Source organism: Muntiacus reevesi, chromosome 16 (assembly GCF_963930625.1).
Source record: "Muntiacus reevesi chromosome 16, mMunRee1.1, whole genome shotgun sequence".
Taxonomy (NCBI): Eukaryota; Metazoa; Chordata; class Mammalia; order Artiodactyla; family Cervidae; genus Muntiacus; species Muntiacus reevesi.
This window is the reverse complement of record NC_089264.1, coordinates 7,080,227-7,103,012: the sequence shown is the minus strand read 5'-3', so window position 1 is coordinate 7,103,012 and position 22,786 is coordinate 7,080,227. Positions and strand designations below refer to the sequence as shown.

At 41.8% G+C, this 22,786-nt stretch overlaps 1 protein-coding gene across 2 annotated transcripts in view; it reads right to left on the bottom strand.

Annotated features, from left to right (window-relative positions):
- The window catches only part of SEC24D (SEC24 homolog D, COPII coat complex component), a 115,157-nt gene that overhangs the window by 45,739 nt on the left and 46,632 nt on the right, over positions 1–22,786 (bottom strand). For both annotated transcript variants that reach the window (XM_065907217.1, XM_065907218.1), the window contains exon 9: positions 324–462. In XM_065907217.1, coding sequence (XP_065763289.1) covers positions 324–462 — 139 coding nt within the window. The remainder of the gene's footprint in view (positions 1–323; positions 463–22,786) is intronic.

Below are 22,786 nucleotides of genomic sequence, written 5' to 3'. Positions count from 1 at the left end.
GCGCTCTAGTACACCCAGGGTCTGCCGAACAGGTGCCACTGCTGCAGGGCTCGAGGCCTCCCAGGGGGCCAGGGGGAGTCCTCGAGACAAGGCTGGAAGCCAAGACCCCACTCCGCAGCAGGCGGCTTCTAAAGGTCTTTCTGAGGAGGCCTTGCTGTCAGTCTCCTGCACTGGGGGCCGGGCGAAGCCAGGGCTGTGTGAAGGGTGCACGAGGAGGCCAGCGCTGCTCGCAAGCCAGAGCCTGCCCGCGGCCGAGGGGTCACGGCCATGACAACGCAGGCAGGAGGGCCGCACACGGCTCAGACCCGGCGGGCGCCACTCACCGTCATTCACGCAGCTGCAGAAGCCACACTGGTACCTCCTCCCTCCTTCGATGAACTGCATGAACGGGCACATGTAGGCTTTGCACCTGTTGCATCGGACTGGTCCAGCCTCCCCGTGGTTTACCAGGTAGAGGGGTGTCTAGGGGAAGCAAGCAGAAGCAAGAGACACGTGGGCACAGTGTTTCCAGGCTTCCTCAGAAGTCCTACAGCTGTAGTCACTGAAATGTGAAAACTCCGGACTCATTAAGGAACTCAACTCAGTGTCCACCAGGGGAGTAAGGACGCCTCTCTTGAGACTGTGTGGAATTCAAGGCAATACCCAAACAAAAATTACTTTAAAATGCATGTCTAGTGTATAAACATATTTGTACAATTATGTATATGTGTATTGACCAATGTGTGTGAAGACAGAAGGAGAAAAAAAATACAGTGATGATACCCTGAATATTCACTGGAAGGACTGATGATGAAGCTGAAGCTCCAATACTTTGGCCACCTGATGAAATGAGCTGACTCTTTGGGAAAGATCCTGATGCTGGGAAAGACTGAAGGCAGGAAAAGGGGGCGACAGAAGATGAGATGGTTGGATGGCATCACTGACTCAATGGACATGAGTCTCAGCAAACTCCGGGAGACAGTGAAGTACAGGGAAGCCTGTACTGGAGTGCTGCAGTCCATGGGGTTGCTAAGAGTTGGAGACGACTTCGTGACTAAACAACAGCAATAATACTTAATAAAGCTTATGTTGAAGATGTCCTGGATACCACATATCACATATCTTGCTAAGTTTGTTCATTAACTATAAATAAAGAAGGGAACTGGGTCTGATTTTAAAAGCACTAGTTTGCACATTGGCATGCTGCTTAGATAATTCCACCCAACATACAAATTGTTTCTTCAAAACAGCAACTCTCAGAAGAAACCTGCAGTGCTGTTCACTTATTTAGGCAAGGAGGCTGATCCTGCCTTTTCCATTTCTTTATCCCGTGACAAAACATCTCATGAAGGAAGTACTCTCAGTGCAGCAGGTCATGCTTTGCCAGAACAAAAAGAATAAATATTTCAACGGCTTCTTCCTCATAAACATGTGTAGAACCCATTACACATCCTTTACAGCTTGAAAGTGAAAAAGCTCAGCGCTGGAAGTCCGCCTGGTCTCTCAGCACTTCCAGCTTTCAGAACAAAACCACAAAGATTCTTCTTGTTTTTATAAATCTCCTTAAAGATAACATTTCTAGAAAAGCTTGACAATACAGGGTTTGGCACATCAACTAAGTTTTTCTTTAGAGAAACAGATGTAAATAAAGCAGACTGCTGCTTAATGGAGACTTGAAGAGCAGGAGGAAGGTGGCGATGAGGTGAGGTCATAAGGCCATTTTCTGTCATTTTCTCAGGGGAGAAAAGAGAGAGAGGAGAGATCTACAGTCTGTCCCTGCCCAGACGTCCAATGTGGAAGCTAATCTGCTGAGGTTTCAGAAACGAGTTTTGAGACCTCAGAGCAGGAAAAAACACAGACAGTATGATACATAAAAGAATCAGGGAAAGGATAAGAAATACATTCAGAATCACTAGGCACTGTCCTCTCTCCCACCTCTTGCTTCAAGGAAGCCAGGAGATGGATTCAATTTTCCCATTTCTGGCCTCTCCTGGTCTTAGCATGGGTATGGCTTTGGTGTCCAAGTCGTCAGGTTGTGAGAAGGATTCAATGATGAAAAAGTGAAAGTGTTCGTCTCTCAGTTGTGTCCGACTCTGCCATCCCACGGACTGCAGTCCACCAGGCTCCTCTGTCCAAGGAATTCTCCAGGCAAGAATACTTCTCCAGGAGATCTTCCCGACCCAGGGATTGGACCCAAGTGTCCTGCACTGCAGCCAGATTCTTCACCATCTGAGCCACCGGGGAAGCCCCACACAGTTAGGAGGCCATGTGCAATATAGAGTATTAAGCCTGGCATAAAATTATTGAATATAAGGTATCTAACTGTTGTTGCCATATCTGTACAGAAAAACTTTTCCTCTCTTAAAACCACTCAGCTCAAGAGAGTGTTTATATTTAATAGGAGGGTTAGAGTTTGATAAGTTTGAGTTTCTAAAGGCATTTATTCATATAAATATTTAAATTAGCTAATGTGTTAATATGACATGTTATTGTAAAAATTATTTAGAAGACAGGGAATCCACCTTTCAGGAGATTTTGATACCATCCGATGCTTAAAAAAGTTGAGAGGCACACTAGATTTAAAATTGTTCTATGATTTGCATACACATGTGCTATGCTTAGTCACTCGAGTCATTTCCGACTCTACTCATCTCCACAGTCTGTAGTCTTCCAGGCTCCTCTGTCCATGGGGGTTCTCCAGGCAGAAATACTGGAGTGGGTCACCATGGCCTCCTCAAGAGGATCTTCCCAACCCAGGAATCAAATCCATGTCTCCTGTATTGCAGGATTCTTTACTATCTGAGCCACCAGGGAAGTCCTTGCATACACTCAAGGAATGCACACTATATATGCATTCAAACACAGACCTATACAACACTTTCTCATATACACTGTTTGTTTGAAAGGCATTAAGTGACAAATGTGTGTTGTCTTCAGCTAGAAATAATAAGAAATAATCTGAGGGCAACAAAAGGGAAGCAAACGAGAATATGACAGAGGTACACTTATGGCTGATTCACGTTGTACAGGAGAAACTACCACGCCATTGTAAGGCAATTACACCCCAATCAAAAAAAGATGTGGGTTTAGGTCAATGAATGCAGAACCAGAAGTGAACGACAACAAAAGGTAATGATAACGCAGCTTTTTTCTGGGTCAAAAACCCAGTCATCAGTCATTCTCTGGGTGCTGCTGGGTTCTACAGCTTTAACCTCAGAGATGAGGAGCTGCTTTCAAGAGAGTTATACTAGGGTTAAAGCCTGCAACATACATCAGCTCCAGCCAAGTGTACTTCTCTCATCCCTTCATTATTTTCAAAGAGCTCAAAGTCTATCATCAATTCACTGAGATACTTTAGCAACAAAATCTGATGCAGTTATTTGCTAGACAAAGCAGAGGTAATGGAAATTAACCTTATTTTTCCTGATATGATTTACTCAAAGGCAGTCCCAACCAAAAATTACTGTGAAATTGTCGGCAGCTACCATCTAAGCATTCCAGTCCGGGCAGATTCAAACTTGCAGAACTGAAAATGAATGTCTCGTCACAAACTGGAATTGAGTAATGATTGTATCGAGGCTGTGAAACACGCAGGCATTTTTCTTCAATTTTCGCTCTTTTGGAAACTGAATGATGGATAGGTAAGGGAAGGACTGCAGACAATTGAGGTGACGGTAAAGAATGTTAAAAGCTTTTAGACTGTTTACATTTTCTTTCTGGGCACCAGCACAAGGGTTTCCACATCACAGTCTCGCCTCATGTTTCCCAGGCCATGCTGAAGGCCATCAGAGACTTGCTTTGCTTCCCCCAGATGTCTGCTTATCTGCTCTACAGTAGCATGCATGAGCTCATAAACAGCTAATCTCACTTGTATTCTCAGTTCAACTTTAGTGTATACAGCTTAGGAAAAAATCAAATTACTTTCCAAAAAGTCCTGAGTTTCCTTTTTCTTCTTCTTAATAAGGACATTCTATTACACTTACCTCAGAAATATCTTCAGATTTTGCAATTTTGTTTATAAGTGTGTTTTTCACTCTTTTGGCCTCTAGTATATTCCTGCCTGCTCTTTCTTTTCTGTTCTTTTCTTAAATGGAAAAAAGTGAAAGGATGGAGAACCTCACTCTAAAACCCTCATTTGGCTCTTCTTGGCTCCGGTCCTGTGTGGCCTGAGTTTATATAACACGAAACTGATGGTGATTCTGGGGAAAGAAAGACAGAGAAGAACAGTATCTGAACCCCTGGTTTGTATTTTTGATCTACCAGGCTTATGCCAAATACTTTATTGGTACTAATTTTAACTAAGATCCTTAAGCTGAATAAAAGGTATCTCCTTTTTATGCATATATAAACATCACAGTCCATTTGGACCACAAGAGAGAATATAATTCATGGAGAAATGAGGTTCAGTGTTAAAAGTTATGAATACTATTCCATGTAAAAGGAGTAGACAACAAAATGTGTCAATCAACAACTCCTTGGCACTGCTAATACAACCTTTAAAGTTTTCCTATATTTATATATCATCAGCTTCCAAGTGTTCCTGCCACCCCTTGTAACATCTGTACATTCAGTGCTGGGTGTGGTGTGTCTTGATGGGGTATACAGTCCAAAGGAACGGAAAGACATTAAACACAGAAACGTGCAATTAAAGAGCAATGTAGGAGCAGAAAGAATACTTGGGAAATCATCATTAATAAAAGCAACATTAAAGTATTCACAGACTGTAACCCAAAACAACAACAACAAAAATAAACGCTCAAAGAAATGAAGCACAACCAAGAAAGGTCCGACATGGAGAATTTTGACAAAGTTTATGGCCGAGGTATTTTGCTTTGGCATCTATAACCAAAGTCTGAATACACAAGTCTTTCCATATAGACTTAGTTTTAGCAAAGTGATAAATAACAGAAGGTAGCTATTATAGCTGCTTATACCTTTCAGCTGCCTATGAAAAAGTGAAAGTCACTCAGTCGTGTCCGACTCTTTGCAACCCCGTGAACTATATGTATACAGTCCATGGGATTCTCCAGGCCAGAATACTGGAGTGGGTTTCCATGCCCTCCTCCAGGGGATCTTCCCAACTCAGGGATCGAATCCAGGTCTCCCGCATTGCAGGCAGATTCTTTACCAGCCCAGCCACCAGGGATGCCCTTAAGCTGCCTATAACTATACCTATAAACTAATTACACCAAACCTGGAAAATGTAGAAAATACGAAGGTATTCTTATACCACAGATCCACTAGGTGGCATTGTACAACTAAAAATTAAAACTATTCGCTCACGTAATAAAACACTCAATTATGTTATACACATTTTATGTAGCTATCACCACAATTAACTGAATTTATGTCAGTTGGTACCATCACAAAATTAAGAAACTTATACTGTTCTTGAGAGAGTCTTTGATAATGGTTAAAAAATATTCTGGTGAAAACAAAATGTGATTAAAGATGAAATACAGGCTATTTTAAGCATGAACTACATAGAAATTAGACTGTGCCAAATTTACTGACGAGGAGAGTGGATAAGAACCTTGCTTAAAGGTTTCTAATCCTCTCCCAACCTCCGTGACTACATGCAGGAAAACGGGGGCCCCGCAGGGACTGGCGGCCCGGGCACAGGGGTGATGCTGCCCGGGGCGGGGAAGCTGCCGGCACCCACCCGCCCGCTCCTGGCGCCGGCTCGCGCTCTCCGTAGGAAGCAGCAAGGTAAAGACAGTGAGACGGAGGGCTGACCCTCCTCCTGCGGGAACATCCAACCACCGGCAACGGTGCGGACGAGGGAAGACACAGCCCAGAGCGGCCAAATAGGGAGATTCCAGGAACATGCTGACTTAGGAGGGTGTTCCTGCCCGTCTCCGGGACGTTCCTGGGTGAAAACAGTCCCTCTGCCTTTCGCCTGCGCTCTAACACAGGCACGAGGATACACACAAGCGCACTCTTAACCACCTACTTTCCCCGTCTTCTAATGCTTGTTCACTGATTCTGAAAAAGAGACACACTTTGCATTTTCAATATACACTTCTCTTCCTTTTTTCTCTCCTGTTTTCCTCATGAGAAGCCTCCAGGAGAGCAATCACTGTCCTGGGACTACACACAAAGGATATCCAACTTTACCAAGTGCCTGAAGGAAGCAGCTAGGCTAATAACTGCTAGTAATGGGAGAGAGAGTTTTGCCCACAGTGGCTCCTCAATCAAAGTGTGGCTTGATATAGGATCATATGCAATGTCAGACTATACTCCCTAGTAAATTGCTGTAAATATATATATCTCTAGCAGCAAAGATACACTGTATTATCAAATGGGATCCTGGCACACAGCTACTTCTTTGGGACTGGAGTGCTGCTTACAGTTTGGGTCTATTTCAGGAGAGTTTCCGTTAGTGATTTGGATTAATCAGGGGATATAAGTGGAAGCATGAAAACGGCATCTGAAAAGATAATCCAGAACTTGTGATGAACAACTACCCTTTAAAAATGTTAAACGTTCAGACTATTAAGCATGCTGGAAGACAAGCAGAGTCGGATTCCCAGAGGATTATGCCCAGCAGCTAAAATGAAGAGAGTCTATATCAACTGTGCTTATTAAAGATATTTCTATAAGAAAGAGAAATGAAGCTTGAGTGTGTTTTCTATTTTTGGCTTCACCACGTATGCCGTTCGGCCAGCCTGCACCCACAGAAAAGGAACAGGGCAGTGGGGTGCTCACTGTATACACGTTTTCTCAACAACAGTACTATTTTGTTGGACTTTATAAAATAACAAATACGGAATGAAAGAATAATATTTTTTGAATGCCTTTTAAAAATCATTCTTCTGAAAAGAAACCGAGTCTAACAATAAAACACTCAATGTCCTGAAATAACTGTAAGAATATATTTATACTTTTTTAAAGTGTTTTTACTTGGTCCTAACAAACTTTGTGTTTTCATATTTCTAGAAAACTAACCTCTTGCTAGTTTGTGGCACTTGAGAGATTATTTTCAATTTTTTTCCTCTTCAATAATGCTACTGAGTAGTCATTTATTGGGAAAGATTGAAGGTAAGAGGAGAAGGGGATTACGGAGGATAAGATGGTTGGACGGCATCAATGACTCAATGGACAAGAGCAAACTCCGGGAGATGGTGAAGGACAGGGAGCTTGGCGAACTGCAATCCATGGGGTCACAGTCTGACACGACTGAGCAAATGAACAACAATAACAGCAGTATAATATTGTATGTAATGTTATAGAACATTTACTCTTGTTATAACTATATTGAGAACTTATATTGGATTTTAACATGTCCTTAATTTGGAAACTGGTCTTTTTTCGTTTGGAGGGGGGTTGTTTTTTCTATCTATCCAGCATTGACAAATCCTGATTCAAATTTATAATATATGCAAGATCATAACTATTATCTGTATGATTTGTGGTTTATTTTTTTCCATTTATTTTTATTAGTTGGAGGCTAATTACTTTACCATATTGTAGTGATTTTTGCCATACATTGACATGAATCAGCCATGGATTTACATGTGCTCCCCATCCCACTCCCCTCTCCTGCCTCTCTCTCCATCCCATCCCTCGGGGTCTTCCCAGTGCACCCGCCCTGAGCATTTGTCTCATGCATCCAACCTGGGCTGGTGATCTATTTCACCCTTGATAATATACTTGTTTCAATGTTATTCTCTCAGAACATCCCACCCTCGCCTTCCCCCACAGAGTCCAAAAGTCTGTTCTGTACATCTGTGTCTTTTTCTGTTTTGCATATAGGGTTATCATTACCATCTTTTTGAATTCCATATATATGCGTTAGTATACTGTATTGGTCTTTATCTTTCTGGCTTACTTCACTCTGTATAATTGGCTCCAGTTTCATCCATCTCATTAGAACTGATGCAAATGAATTCTTTTTAATGGCTGAGTAATATTCCATAGTGTATATGATTTGTGGTTTAAAATGCTTTCATGTGTATAAAAATCTCATGCTGCTGAGATGTTAACAAACCTGGGTGTGGGAATTATCATCCTGTTGTTCAGAAGGGAATGGACATCAGTGAGGAACAATGATTCATTCACCCAATAAACTGCAGAGCAGGAACTTGAATTCCCGTTCATTTCCTGTGCTATACATTCAGAAACTGCCTGCAGATTGCTTTGGTAGAGAAGCACATCGATTCGGAGAAAGCTGCCATCACCCATGGTCCACCGCTTGAACCAAGCCCTCAGTAGTCCCTGGGACCTGTGAAGTGTCTCCTCTCTCTCTCTACAGGAGCTATTTTATGTCTTCAGTTCCACTGAATCCTTCAAATAAGCTCTCTTCCCACCTCCCTCAGCAGATAATCTCCCCTCCTTGCTCACAAAGGAAAACAAAGCCTCAGATAGGAACTCCCATGAACGTACCGGCACCTACTTAACGTTTGCTTTTCTCCCTCCCGTCACAATAAGAAGAGTGTCCCTCTCTCCTCCTGACATGTTCTCGGGGACTTTATCTAAACCGGGACCAGGTCCCAACCGGCCCCTCAGCACTGGCTCGGGCATTTCAGGGACCAGGTCCCAGCTGGCCCCCCGGCACTGGCCCGGGCATCTCAGGGACCAGGTTCCAGACGGCCCCCCGGCACTGGCCCGGGCATTTCAGGGACCAGGTCCCAGCCGGCCCCTCGGCACTGGTTCAGACATTTCAGCTGTGTGTTGCCACCGGGCCTTGTGTCTGACAGCACCCATCACAGTGCTTTACTTCTGAGCATCACTACTAAATTCTAGACCCATGCCTACAGGCCTGACACCTTTGCTTGTTTAATTGGTGTTCCTCCTACAGCGCAATGGCTAGAGAACAGGCAGTCGACAGTTTTTGAATGAACAAACAGAATATCTACCAGGTACCCGCAAATATGCTGTCCTAAGCCCAGGGCAGTTCATGATAAATGCTAAACTAAAGGCAGAAATAAAAGAAGAAACCGCTCGTTGGAAGAGGGGGGCCGGTAAAGGATTCTTTCACGGAGGCAGGGAGTTACGAGGAGCTGCATTTCCACTGAGGACATAACAGTGAGAGCGCAGGGCTCAGGAAGAAAAGCCTGAGCTGGGGGAAGGTGGTGGCCGGCAGGCAGGAGCCAGGCTGAGCTGAGAAGGAAGATGAACAGGCGGGCTGGAGGGATTCTGGGGAGAAAGCTCAAAGCCAGGCAGAGCAGCATACCCTGACTGCTCAGGTCTCCCTCCTTCCCCGCCCCACTCCATCCCTCTCCTCCTCTCTCATCTCAAACCAGCTGGGATCTCACCTTTCACAAAACTCAAGCAATGGAATGGGAAGAATGATTGGTACTGGTTTCCAAACCTGCTTATAAAGTTAGTAAATTCTTTACAATTACCAGGAGGAATTTTTAGAATTTGTTTCATCATCAACTGTATTTTATTCAATCCCTAAAATCTCTTTTAAAAATAAACTCAAAAGATGTTTGAATATTACTCCTAAATTTCTAACTAAAAAAAGTCCATTCCTTAACTGCTTAGGTAAACCTCAGGTTCACCACTGATCCCAAGTGGTGCATGTTTCAGAATAAATTCTCAATGAATGCTTGTTGAATGGATGATAAGAAAAAGAGGGAGGGAGGGAGGGGGAAAAGGAAAAACTGAATGAAAAAGAAAAATGAAGGAAGAAGGAAAATACAGAAGTCACGTTTGGATATATTTTCCAGTCTTCTCATCACAGAAGACCAGGTCTGGGTGTGAAAAACCCTAGTATGTTAGGTTCATCCCAAGGTACACAAAAATAAGTAGACCGGGAGCCTCTTCTCTTGGAATGGCCAACAGCATCTTAAAGCAAACACAGCTGTGATTTTCCTCCCAAGGCCCTCCGATGCCGGGAGGCTTTTCAGGGGGAAGGCCAGGTCAGACCATACGCTAAAGTCTACGAGAGGGCTGCTTGCTCCTGCTAACAGGGCACGCAGGGTTTCAAAGGGAAAACAACTGTCAGTGCAGTTCAGAGAGCACCATCACATCAGTTTACCTGAACGGAAGTCATAGTTCATGACAAAATTACAAACCACGAGAAATAATTCTTAGGCAAAAAAAGACGGTCTTTTTGGATTGGATTGTGTTGATGTAGTCTTTCAAGTTACGGGTATATTTGCAAAGATCAGTGCTACTGTTCTTACTGGAACACATGTTGAAAACTTGAGTAAGACATTCTGTTTCAAGGAGCTATGTTATCCAGGGATTCTATTTTCCCACATTTCTTTTAAACTTTGACCTATTATAATTTATCTTTGGTTCCTAAGGAAGAATTATATTTTGTTGTCTGATTATAGGCCACTGACTGAAGCCATGTTTAATTGCTATAAGAACACACAGTGGTCCACAGATAATGAAAATATATTGTAGACTTAAAAACCCTATGAATCAAGCTTGTTTCTTCCATAACAAAATGACTGGCAGTTTTTTGTTTCTCAGAAAAATGTAAAATGCTCCACTTTAAACATGAAAGTGTTAAAGATAATAAGCGCAGAGGTCAACTCCTTTGTTTTTCTGACAGAATTACAAGTTAGCCAAAGTCTTCCCTCCATTTATCTCACTTCTTTATGGCTATGGAAACACTTCAAAATATTCCCCCGCCTAAGCATGAGCCCAGTCTGTATTTAAATGACACTTTCTTAATCAGGTCTTCTGTCCACCGTATGCAATCTGAAACCTGCACTCCACCCACTTCCCCAGGCTGCCCCCATCCCCTGACCTGCTCTACTTTTTCCTTCCTCCATTTGTTCAATAATTTTCTTATTACTAGGTTCACTATCTTTCTTCTTTCCACTAAAATGTTAGCTCCATGAGGACACAGATTTTTGTCTGTATTGTTCACTGACATATCCCAGGACCACGAAGAGTATGTGGCACAAAATGGGTAAAGAGTAAACATTTGCTGAATTAAATCTTCGTTGAATAGGATAGAAAGAAAGAAACCCATGCACTTATGGTGGCTCAGACAGCTAAAGAATCTGCCTGCAATGCAGGAGACCTGAGTTTGATCCCTGGGTTGGGAAGATCTCCCAGAGAAGGGCATGGCAACTCACTCCAGTATTCTTGCCTGGAGACTTCGATGGATGGAAGAGCCTAGTGGACTATAGTCCATGGGGTCGCAAAAGAGTCGGACATGACTGAGCGATTTCAGACCAGACCAGGCCTATGGTCAGTTAATCTATGACAAAGGAGATAAGAATCTACAAGAAGAAAAGACAGTCTTCAATAAATGGTTCTGGGAAAGATGGACAGCTATGTGGAAAAGAATGAAATAAGAACATCCTCTAACACCACACACAAAAATGAACTTAAGACAAATTAAAAACCTAAATGTAAGACTGGATACTAAAAAATTCCTAGACGAAAACATAGGCAAAATGCTCTTTGATATAAACCACAGCAATATCTTTTTGGTTCTGTCTCCGAGAGTAATGAAAATAAAACCAAAAATAAACAAATGGGACCTAATTAAATGCAGAAGCTTTTGCACAGGAAAGGAAACTGTAGACAAAATGAAAAGGCAACCCACAGAATGGGGTGAACTATCTGCAAATGATGCAACCAACAAGGGATTAATTTCTGAAATATACAAACAGCTCATATAACTCAAAGTCAAAAATAAAAATACAAAAACAAAAAACAATTTAAAAAATGGGCAGAAAATCTAAATAGACATTTCTCCAAAGAGAGACAGATGGCCAAAAGGCACAAGAAAAGATGCTCAACACTGCTAATTATCAGAGAATGCAAATCAAAACTACAATGAGATTCCACCTCACACGAGTCAGAATGGCCAATATCAGAAAGTGTACAAATAATAAATGCTAGAGAGGGTATGGAGAAAAGGAACCCTCCCACCCTGTTGGGAATGCAGATTGTAGAGCTACCATGAAGAACAGTACGGAGGATCCTTTAAAAACCAAAAACAGAGCTACCATATGATCTGATCCTGCAGTCCCATTCCTAGGCATATATCTGGACAAAACTCTAATTTGAAAAGATATACGCACCCCCATTTTCACCGCAGCACTATTTGCAATAGCTGAGACGTGAAAGCAGCCTAAACGTACATCAAAAGATGACTAGATAAAGATGTGGTACAAATATACAATGGAATATTAGTCATGAAGAATGAAATAATGCCATTTGCAGCAACATGGATAGATCTAGAGACTAGCATACTAAGTAAGCCACAGACAAATATCATATGATATCACTTATATGTGAAGTCAAAAAAAAGATACATATGAAATACAAAACAGAAATACACCCACAGACACAGAAAATAAACTTATGGTTACCAAAGGAGAAAGGTAAATTAGGAGGTTGGGATTAACATATACACTCTACTATGTATAAAACAGGTAACCAATAAGGACCTACTGTTTAGCACAGGGAATTACACTATTTTATAATAACCTATAAAGGAAAAGAACTTGATAAAAATAGATATATGGGTGCATGCATGCTAAGTCACTTCAGTCATGTCCGATTCTTTGCGACCACATGGACGGTAGCCGGCCAGACTCCTCTGTCCATGAATTCTCCAGGCAAGAATACTGGAGTGGGTTGCCATTTCCTCCAACCCAGGAATTGAACCCATGTCTCCTGAGGCTCCTGCACTGTAGGCAGATTCTTTACTGCTGAGCCACTGGGGAAGCCCAGGTATATATATATATTCAGTTCCATTCAGTCGTTCTTTGTGACCCCATGGACTGCAGCATGCCAGGCTTCCCTGTCCATCACCAAATCCCAGAGCTTACTCAAACTCATGTCCATTGAGTTGGTGATGCCGTCCAACCATCTCATGCTCTGTCGTCCCCTTCTCCTCCTGCCTTCAATCTTTCTCAGCATCAGGGTCTTTTTCCCTGAGTCAGTTCTTCACATCAGGTGGCCAAGTATTGGAGTTTCAGCTTCAGCATCAGTCCTTCCAATGAATACTCAGGACTGATTTCCTTTAAGATGGACTGATTGCATCTCCTTGCAGTCCAAGGGACTCTCAAGAGTCTTCTCCAACACCACAGTTCAAAAGCATCAATTCTTCAGTGCTCAGCTTTCTTTACAGTCCAATTCTCACATCCATACATGACTACTGGAAAAACCATAGCTTTGACTAGATGGACTTTTGTTGGCAAGGCAATATCTCTGCTTTTTACTATGCTGTTAGGTTGGTCATAGCTTTTCTTCCAAGGAGGAAGCATCTTTTAATTTCATGGCTGCAATCACCATCTGTAGTGATTTTGGAGCCCAAAAAAATAAAGTCTGCCACCGTTTCAATTGTTTCCCCATCTATTTGCCATGAAGTGATGGCACTGGATGCCATGATCTTAGTTTTCTGAATGTTGAGCTTTAAGCCAACTTTCTCACTCTCCTCTTTCACTGTCATCAAGAGGCTCTTTAGTTCTCTTTCTGCCATAGGGTGGTGTCATCTGCATATCTGTTATTGATATTTCTCCCGACAATCTTGATTCCAGCTTGTGCTTCATCCAGCCTAGCATTTCACATGATGTACTCTGCATGTAAGTTAAATAAGCAGGGTGACAATATACAGCCTTGATGTACTCCTTTCCCAACTCTGAACCAGTCTGTTGTTCCATGTCCAGTTCTAACAGTGGTTTCCTGTCCTGCATACAGGTTTCTCAGGAGGCAGGTAAGGTGTTCTGGTATTCCCATCTCTTGAAGAATTTTCCACAGTTTGTTGTGATCCACACCATCAGAGGCCTTGATGTAGTCAATAAAGCAGAAGTAGATGTTTTTCTGGAACTCTCTTGCTTTTTCAATGATCCACTGGATGTTGGCAATTAGATCTCTGGTTCCTCTGCCTTTTCTAAAGCCAGCTTGAACATCTGGAAGTTCATGGTTCACATATTGTTGAAGCCTGGCTTGGAGAATTTTGAGCATTCCTTTGCTAGCGTGTGAATGAGTGCAACTGTGTGGTAGTTTAAGCATTCTTTGGCATTGCCTTTCTTTGGGATTGGAATGAAAACGGACCTTTCCCAGTGGCCACTGCTGAGTTTTCCAAATTTGCTGGCATATTGAGTGCAGCACTTTCACAGCATCATCTTTCAGGATTTGAAATAGCTCAACTGGAATTCCATCGCCTCCACTAGCTTTGTTCATAGTGATGCTGCCTAAGGCCCACTTGACTTCACATTCCAGGATATCTGGCTCTAGGTGAGTGATCACACCATCGTGATTATCTGGGTCATGAAGATCTTTTTTGTATAGTTCTTCTGTGTATTCTTGCCACCTCTTCTTAATATCTTCTGCTTCTGTTAGGTCCATACCACTTCTGTCCTTTATTGAGCCCATCTTTGCATGAAATGTTTCCTTGGTATCTCTAATCTTCTTGAAGAGATCTCTAGTCTTTCCCATTCTATTGTTTTCCTCTGTTTCTTTGCACTGATTACTGAGGAAGGCTTTCTTGTCTCTCCTTGCTCTTCTTTGGAACTCTTCATTCAAATGGGTATATCTTTCCTTTCCTCCTTTGCCTTTAGCTTCTCTTCTTTTCTCAGCTATTTGTAAGGCTTCCTCAGACAACCATTTTGCCGTTTTGCATTTTTTTCTTGGATATATATGTATGAATAACTAAATCATTTTGCTGTATACTTCAAACTAACAGAACTTTGTAAATCAACTGTATGTCAATTAAAAAATATCTTTGTTTAAGTAAATTGATTCTTCATTAAAATGGACATTGCTCATCATATCACATAACAATGTATTATTGCCCTCATGTACAAAACAACTGAAAAATTCCTAAAATCCATATGTGATTATACAATTATATAACTAACTCTGTATATAAGGATATCACAAGAGTCAAATTACCATTTTTCTTTTCACAGTTTACACCTACAGAAGCTCTACATTTATCCAAGATTATCTGAAGTTTTTTATATGAACTGCTTTTAGAGTGGGGAAAAAAACACAGGACTGCAAGTTTCACACAGTCCAACCCGCTGTCCTTGCCACCACTGGAGGGCAGCCCCGGGCCCCAGCCAGTCTGCTTCCAAGTAATGAAGAGAATCATCTTTTGTGAGTTAATTTGATCTGGGAAAACATACAAAGCATCTGGAGGTAAGACTTGAAAATAGGGTTGTAAAAAAAGTTTAGAAAATTTTAATTTAAAAAATGTATGTGACCAATTTGAAAGCAACTGGAGAAATAAATACATTTATATATTTATTATGCATGAACAGTGAGGTGGAAGGAGAAGAAAGATGATTCTTAATTTATCAAGTAAGTAATAAAAACTGATAAATATGAGCTAAGAGTCTATCCTTTTTCTATAGGAAAATGAGAAATGTAGATGAAATTGTAAGGTTGAACTATTTAGATAAAAGAGTTTTTCAAAACTTTTTAAACTATGGAAGAGAAGACAGTATGGAATGTACCAAACAAAAAGAAATTTAAATCTCATTCCCATGTTAAAGACTATGACATGTGTCAATTTACCTCCAGAAGTGCAGTTCTGGATTAAGAAGAGTGAACTCTGCAGTAGATGAATTCCATGATATCTGCACACACTAGAGTTTATTATTATGGCTCTTCTGTTTTACCATACCATATGGCTCTTCTGTTTTCTTTCTGTATTTTGCAGACATATTGTTCAAGAAAGCCAAACATGCTCTTATTTTCCCAAAGAATAACATTTTAAAGATTTTAATCTTCTCTTTTATGTCTCATTTATCCTCCCCCACCCATACACAGACACACACAGACACACACAGACACACACACACACACCTTCACTTTATAGTGAGATGATATGACAAGAAACACTGGAGGGAGAATAAAGTGAAACTTAAGCTAACCTAACGAAGTTTACTGTCCAGGAAATTTTTTAAGCAATTGTTATCCTAGTTGGCACAATTTGGCTCCTGGATTGTCAGCTCCTTCTTAAATTACCTTGGAGCTTGTTCAGTACCAAATGCAGCAGCATTTCTACCTAACGTGGGTGCTCAGTAAGGGTTTGAGCACAGAAAATCTTGTCACCTACAGACTGGCACCTGCCATCGACCTCTATAAGAATTAAACCGTGCTGCTGCAGCTGCTGACTGCAACAGCCCTGGGCAGGAGTGCAAGGTGGAGAGCAGAGAAGAGGCGCTCTGTGCTCTGGGAAAAGCCAGCAGGACAGGCCTTCAGATAGGTATTTTCAGGAGCCATGAGCTCAATTCTTGTATCTTCTGGTATCTGGAAGAGCACTAAAATTCTCCACTGCTCCACATGACTACCAGAAACCTTCGCTAGACCAGCGGACACCCCCACTAGACCAGCACACACCTTCACTAGACCAGCAGACACGTTCACTAGACCAGCAGACACACTCACTAGACCAGCGGACACGCTCACTAGACTAGCGGACACGCTCACTAGACCAGCGGACACTCTCACTAGACCAGCACACACCTTCACTAGACCAGCAGACACGCTCACTAGACCAGCGGACACTCTCACTAGACCAGCACACACCTTCACTAGACCAGCAGACACGCTCACTAGACCAGCGGACACTCTCACTAGACCAGCACACACCTTCACTAGACCAGCAGACACTCTCACTAGACCAGCGGACACCCCCACTAGACCAGCACACACCTTCACTAGACCAGCAGACACGTTCACTAGACCAGCGGACACGCTCACTAGACCAGCGGACACGCTCACTAGACCAGCGGACACACTCACTAGACCAGCGGACATGCTCACTAGACCAGCGGACGCCCCCACTAGACCAGCACACACCTTCACTAGACCAGCAGACACCTTCTGCACAAAAATATGTGCCTGATGCGTACACTCCCCCTTCACCAAAATCACGTATATACTGGACTTCCTCCCATCTCTTTGAGGAAATTTCTAAGAGGTGTCTGAAATGCTATCTCCCAGGCTATGGTCCTTATTTTGCCAAATAAAACTTAACTCATAATTCTCATATTGTGCATTTTTTTAATGTCAGCAAACTCATCAAATTACCTGCTCTCAAAATTCCAATTTACTTCCATACACAAATGATATCATGTAATGAAACGATCAAATTAAATATTTATTTGGCACAACAATTTCTCAGGAACTGTTTTAGGTCTTGAGAAATCAAAGAGTGAGAAAAAATTACAGGTGGTCCCTACCCTCATGGAATCTAACAGGAGAAAAACAGGACTCAGAAACATAAATACAAAATCACAAACTGTGATACATAGTACTAGAGCCCCAGGGAGTATACTGTAGGGAATTCTGGAAAGCTCTCCTGAGGAGGTGACCATGAACCGAAATTTAAAAGGTGAACAGGAATTAACTAGGCTAAAACGGCAGGACAGTGAGAAGGAGGTTGAGGGGAAATTATTCCAGCAAGTGCCTGTGAAGCACCTTAGGAAAAAACAAAAGCTAAAGAAATGTTTATATAATTATAATGGTGGGTGTTTTTCATCTGAATAGTAAAAAGTAGAAAACAGCAACATAATATCAAATGACAGAGACCATGCAACATTTCTTTTAAAAAACGTAAATAAGTCTCTCTTCCCTTCTTACATGAACACAAGTTGTGGCATCCTTGTCAGTTTGCTCCTTCTTACGTGAGACCGGTAATCAGCATCACTGGACGGGTCCGGTAATCAGCATCACTGGACGGGTCTGACGGTACCTCTCTTAGATGTGTACACTGCAGGTGAACGCAAGCTACCATAGCTTTCATACTTCTCTTCCTTGCACATAGTAGACAGCCCAAATCAATGAATGTTGGATTAAATGAAATTTTCCAAAGAAGAATTTAATACTGCAAACAGTGGTAGCTAATGATAAAGATACCCATTTCTCATACCAGCTTATTTTTAAATTGTTAAGTGGTGCTATAATTTTATGAGAAAAGTGAGGTCCACAAAATTTATGGAAAATTTTTCAAGGTCAGCTTGTGCACCCAACTTCATCTGACCCCCAAACTCTGGCCCAAACCACATCACCCACGTGATGCTCGCCTCCTGCCAGAGAGTCCCTCCCCAATCACTCACGCACCAGACAAGCTCAAGTGTCATTTTCAAATAGTCCATGAAACAATTCCAAACTACAGGTTTGCTCAGGCTTTTTTTCTTCCTTCCTTAAAAATAGGACTTTATTTGAAAAAAAATTTTTTAGCCTTTTATTTAGTGAGAACTTGTTGCTCAGGAAACTTTCAAATAAAAATCTTTAAATTTTTTACTTTCTCATACTTTACCACTGAGAGGACACATCAACTACATAAACTTCAAGTCCCAGTATTACTTAAATACCTACAAAACATAACTGGAGGTAGAGCTCATCAAGCAGGGCACACAGATGTATTTCAATGATTCTAAAATCCCATCGAAGCTTCCAACTTATCATGACATACTGCTAAGAAGTCACTGTTAGTAAGACATACTCCTACTTTAGAAATGTTAAAATGTGAGAAAATGCGGACCTTAGAACTGATAAAAATGATAGTGAGAGGCTCTAAAATACTTCCTCAGCTGTGGTGGCTCTCTGTGGATGCCCAGGGTTCCACAGCCAGGGAGCCTGGTCTTGGACACTGCACATATGAAGGGAATATTTCACGCAAAGATGGGCACAATCAAGACACAGAAACAGGATGGACACAGGAGAGGCAGAAGAGATTAAGAAGAGGTGGCAAGAATACACAGAACTGTACAGAAAAGGTCTCAATGACCCAGATAACCACCATGGTGTGATCAGTCACCCAGAAGCAGACATACTGGGGTGTGAAGTCAAGTGGGCCTCACTATGAACAAAGACAGTGGGGGTGACGGAACTCCAGCTGGGCTATTTCAAATCTTAAAAGATGATGCTGTCAAAGTGCTGCACTCAATATGCTAGCAAATTTGGAAACCTCAACAGTGGCCACAGGACTGGAAAAGGTCAGTTTTCATCCCAATCTCAAAGAAAGGCAATGCTAAAGAATGTTCAAACTACCACACAATTGCACTCACTTCACATGCTAGCAAAGTAATGCTCAAAACCTTTCAAGCTAGGCTTCAATAGTACGTGAAATGAAAATTTCCAGATGTATAAGCTGGATTTAGAAAAGGCAGAGGAACCAGAGATCAAATTGCAAACATTTTCTGGACCATAGAAAATGCAAGAGAATTCCAAAAAACATCTACTTCTGCTTCATAGATGACACTAAAGCCTTTGACTGTGTGGATCACAACAAACTGGAAAATTCTTAAAGAGATGGGGATACCAGGTCACACTACTGCCTCCTGAGAAATCTTTATGCAGGTCAGGAAGCAACCGAATCAGACATGAAACAACAAACTGGTTCCAAATTGGGAAAGGAGTACCTCAAGGCTGTATATTGTCACCCTGCTTATTTAACTTATATGTAGAGTACATCATGCAAAATGCCAGGCTGGATGAAGCTCAAGCTGGAATCAAGATTGCTGGGAAAAATATCAATAACCTCAGATATGCAAATGATACCACCTTAATGGCAGAAAGTGAACAGGAACTGAAGAGCCTCTTGATGAAGGTTAAAGAGGACAGTGAAAAAGTTGGCTTAAAACTCAACATTCAAAAACCTAAGATCGTGGCAACCGGTCCCATCACTTCATGGCAAACAAATAGGGACAAAATGGAAACAGTGACAGACTTTATTTTCTTGGGTTCCAAAATCACTGTGGACAGTGACTGCAGCCATTAAATTAAAAGATGCTTGCTCCTTGGAAGAAAAGTTATGACGAACTTAGACAGCATATTAAAAAGCAGAGACATCACTTTGCCAACAAACTTCCATATAGTCAAAGCTATGGTTTTTCCAGTGGTTGTGCACTGGTGTGAGAGCTTGACCATAAAGAAACTGAGCGCCAAAGAACTGATGCTTTCAAACTGTGGTGCTAGAGAAGACTCTTGAGAGTCACTTGGACAGCAAGGAGATCAAACCAGCCAATCTTAAAGGAAATCAACCCTGAGTATTCACTGGAAGGCATGATGCCGAAGCTGAAACTCCAATACTTCACCCACCTGATGCGAAGAGCAGACTCACTGGAAAAGACCCTGATGCTGGAAAGATGGAGAGTACGAGGAAAAGGGGGCAACAGATGTTGGATGACATCATCGACTCATGTCCATCATCATGGAGCAAACGCCAGGAGATAGTGAAGGACAGGGAAGCCCGGTATGCTACAATCCATGGGGCTGCAAGACGTCAAACACGACTGAGCGACTCAACAACCACAACACTCAGTTGCCAGGCACCAGAGGTCATAAAACCCACACATGGATTCACTGAAAATCAAACCAAGGAAGAACGCTTTCTCTTTTCTTCTTGTTTCTCCCAACATAATTCTCCATTTAATAAAAGAAATATTTATATGAATAATTTCAAGATTGGAAAAATAAGCGTGGTGTATTTAACTTTCCAAACCGTAACTTAAAATAGGATTCTAACCACCTTTGCCCTGACAAATGTGATAGCTCCGCATGCCTGCTGTAACACCATTCTAAAAAGGGGTGACATTCTGTGCCCCAGCTGCCAAGCTTTATTTCATAGTACTTTCTCATAGCAGTATACAGACAGCGGCCAAAATCCTTACGGGATAAGATTCAGTTTCTAAAGTAACTTTATAAATTAAATATTTTAAATCTTATGTTCATAATTCTATTTCTACATGAGTACATACAATCTATGTTTCCAAGTTCTTATGTTAATACTTTTAAAATATTGAATTAAAGCAAACAATTTAAGATTATAATGCACATGTTAAAAATAGATTCAGGCTTTTGAGGCTTTCATTTTTAAATAATTTGAGATATAAGTCTTTAAGTTCTTTAAAGAACACAGTCTTAAGCAGTAATCACTTTCACTTCAGAGCATATTTATCACTAAAGCTAGCTAAATCGGGCTTAGATATAAAAACACATAGTTTCACAATCTTCATGTACTTTTTAAGTAAATAATATACTATAGGTTTCTTATACTAAAAGCATAATATTAATGGAACCCCTTTGGGTTGGGTTGTTCAATATGTTCACATGAGTTTCTAATAACATACAGGATGTGTGACAAATAGATGGTAATCCATGCTGAAAATCTAATAAAGAGTGGCAAAGGAAGGTAGACATTAGCATTCGAGATTTACAGAACGTCAGAACCAGGCTTCTCCCTCCTGGGAATGGAAGCTAAGGTCAGAATACCAGGCAGAGCACAGACCTGCAGTCAGGCCCTGCCTCCTGGCCCAGCGTTCCACATAAAGCTTACATCTACTATGCTTTGGAGAAAGTAGTCAGTATTCTAACATGGTTTCTCAAATATCTTTATATATGATCAAAAATTCTTCCTAGGACTCCCCCAGTGGTAGAGAGGATAAGAATCCAGCTGCCAACGCAGGGGCCACGGGTTTGATCCCGGGTCCGGGGAGATGCCACATGCCACGGGCAGCTGCTATGCCTGTGCTCCGGAGCCTGGGAGCCATGGCCAGCAGACCTCGGGCACCCAGAGCCTGTGCTGGACAACGAGAGAAGCCCCCGCGGGGAGCAGCCTGCGCGCGCTGCAAGGAAGAGCGGACCCCGCTCGTCACAGCTAGAGGAAGAGATCCGCACAAGCAAAAACTAAAAAAACATAAAAATTATTACAATAGTCTTCCTACTTACTTTCCTGTTCTGCTCTTTAAAATGAACCATAACCTCTCTCATTGGTATGACAGAATATACTGCTGTCACATTAATAGGTAATAAAATACATCGACAATCTCAAACGATTCTTTTTTCTGTATTCACACCATTTGTCAGAAGCCTAACATACCTAGAGAACTTAGCCACTGTTCTGCAGTTTGGTTTGTCTTTGTCTTTTAAACCTCTGTCCAGCCCTCAGGAGAATGCATCTGTTCGGCCAGGACCTCCACGGTAAGCCCAGCCCACTGCCGCACTCTAGATGGTCTTTGCCTTCAAGGAGCACCATACAGTAACTTGAAATAAAAAGACTTCAGCAAAAGAGGTCTAAGGTGGACATGTCAAGCTAACCCACAAGTTTGCAGGAGCAAGAGATCTCTGAGAACAAGAAAAAGCAATGTTATTTTATGTGCTTAGTAAATAAAACCTCAGTAAGCCAGATATTGCTGAAAGAACTTGGAATTTGGAACCTTGATATCCAGAGCATTATTTATTAGCAATGATTTTACTGTATGATTTTAATTGCTGAAAGAACTTGGAATTTGGAACCTTGATATCCAGAGCATTATTTATTAGGAATGATTTTACTGTATGATTTTAATTGCCCCCATTACTGTATGATTTCTGGAACTTCTGCATCTATAAAACGCAGATAATGCCTTTTTACAAGCTGCTGGCTTCCTTTTAAAAAGTTGACACACAAACTACAACAGTGAGGCAGACTTTCTTCCCTTTGGTGGATTAAACAGCAGTGGAAACTCTGCCGAAACCCTGCCCACTCACGCCAGCAAGACAGGCTGAGGCTAGGGCATGAGCAAGCGAGGTCTTCTGCAGGTGACGGATGAGGACGCAATGTGCTGGTGTTCATTTATTCTCCAACAGTCTTTACCTTTCTTGCTAACCCCGTTTGTCAGTTCACTGACATCCAACCCTTTTTCTTTCCAACGGCATATTCTTCATATCCACCAAATCTATCAGACTATTTAATAACAGTACAAACTGCCTTATCCATTAAGTCATACTCAGTTCAGTTCAGTCGCTCAGTCATGTTAGACTCTTTGCGACCCCATGGACTGCAGCACACCAGGCCTCCCTGTCCATCACCAACTCCCAGAGTTTACTCAAACTCAAGTCCATCGCATTGGTGATGCCATCCAACCAATTAACCCTCTGTCGC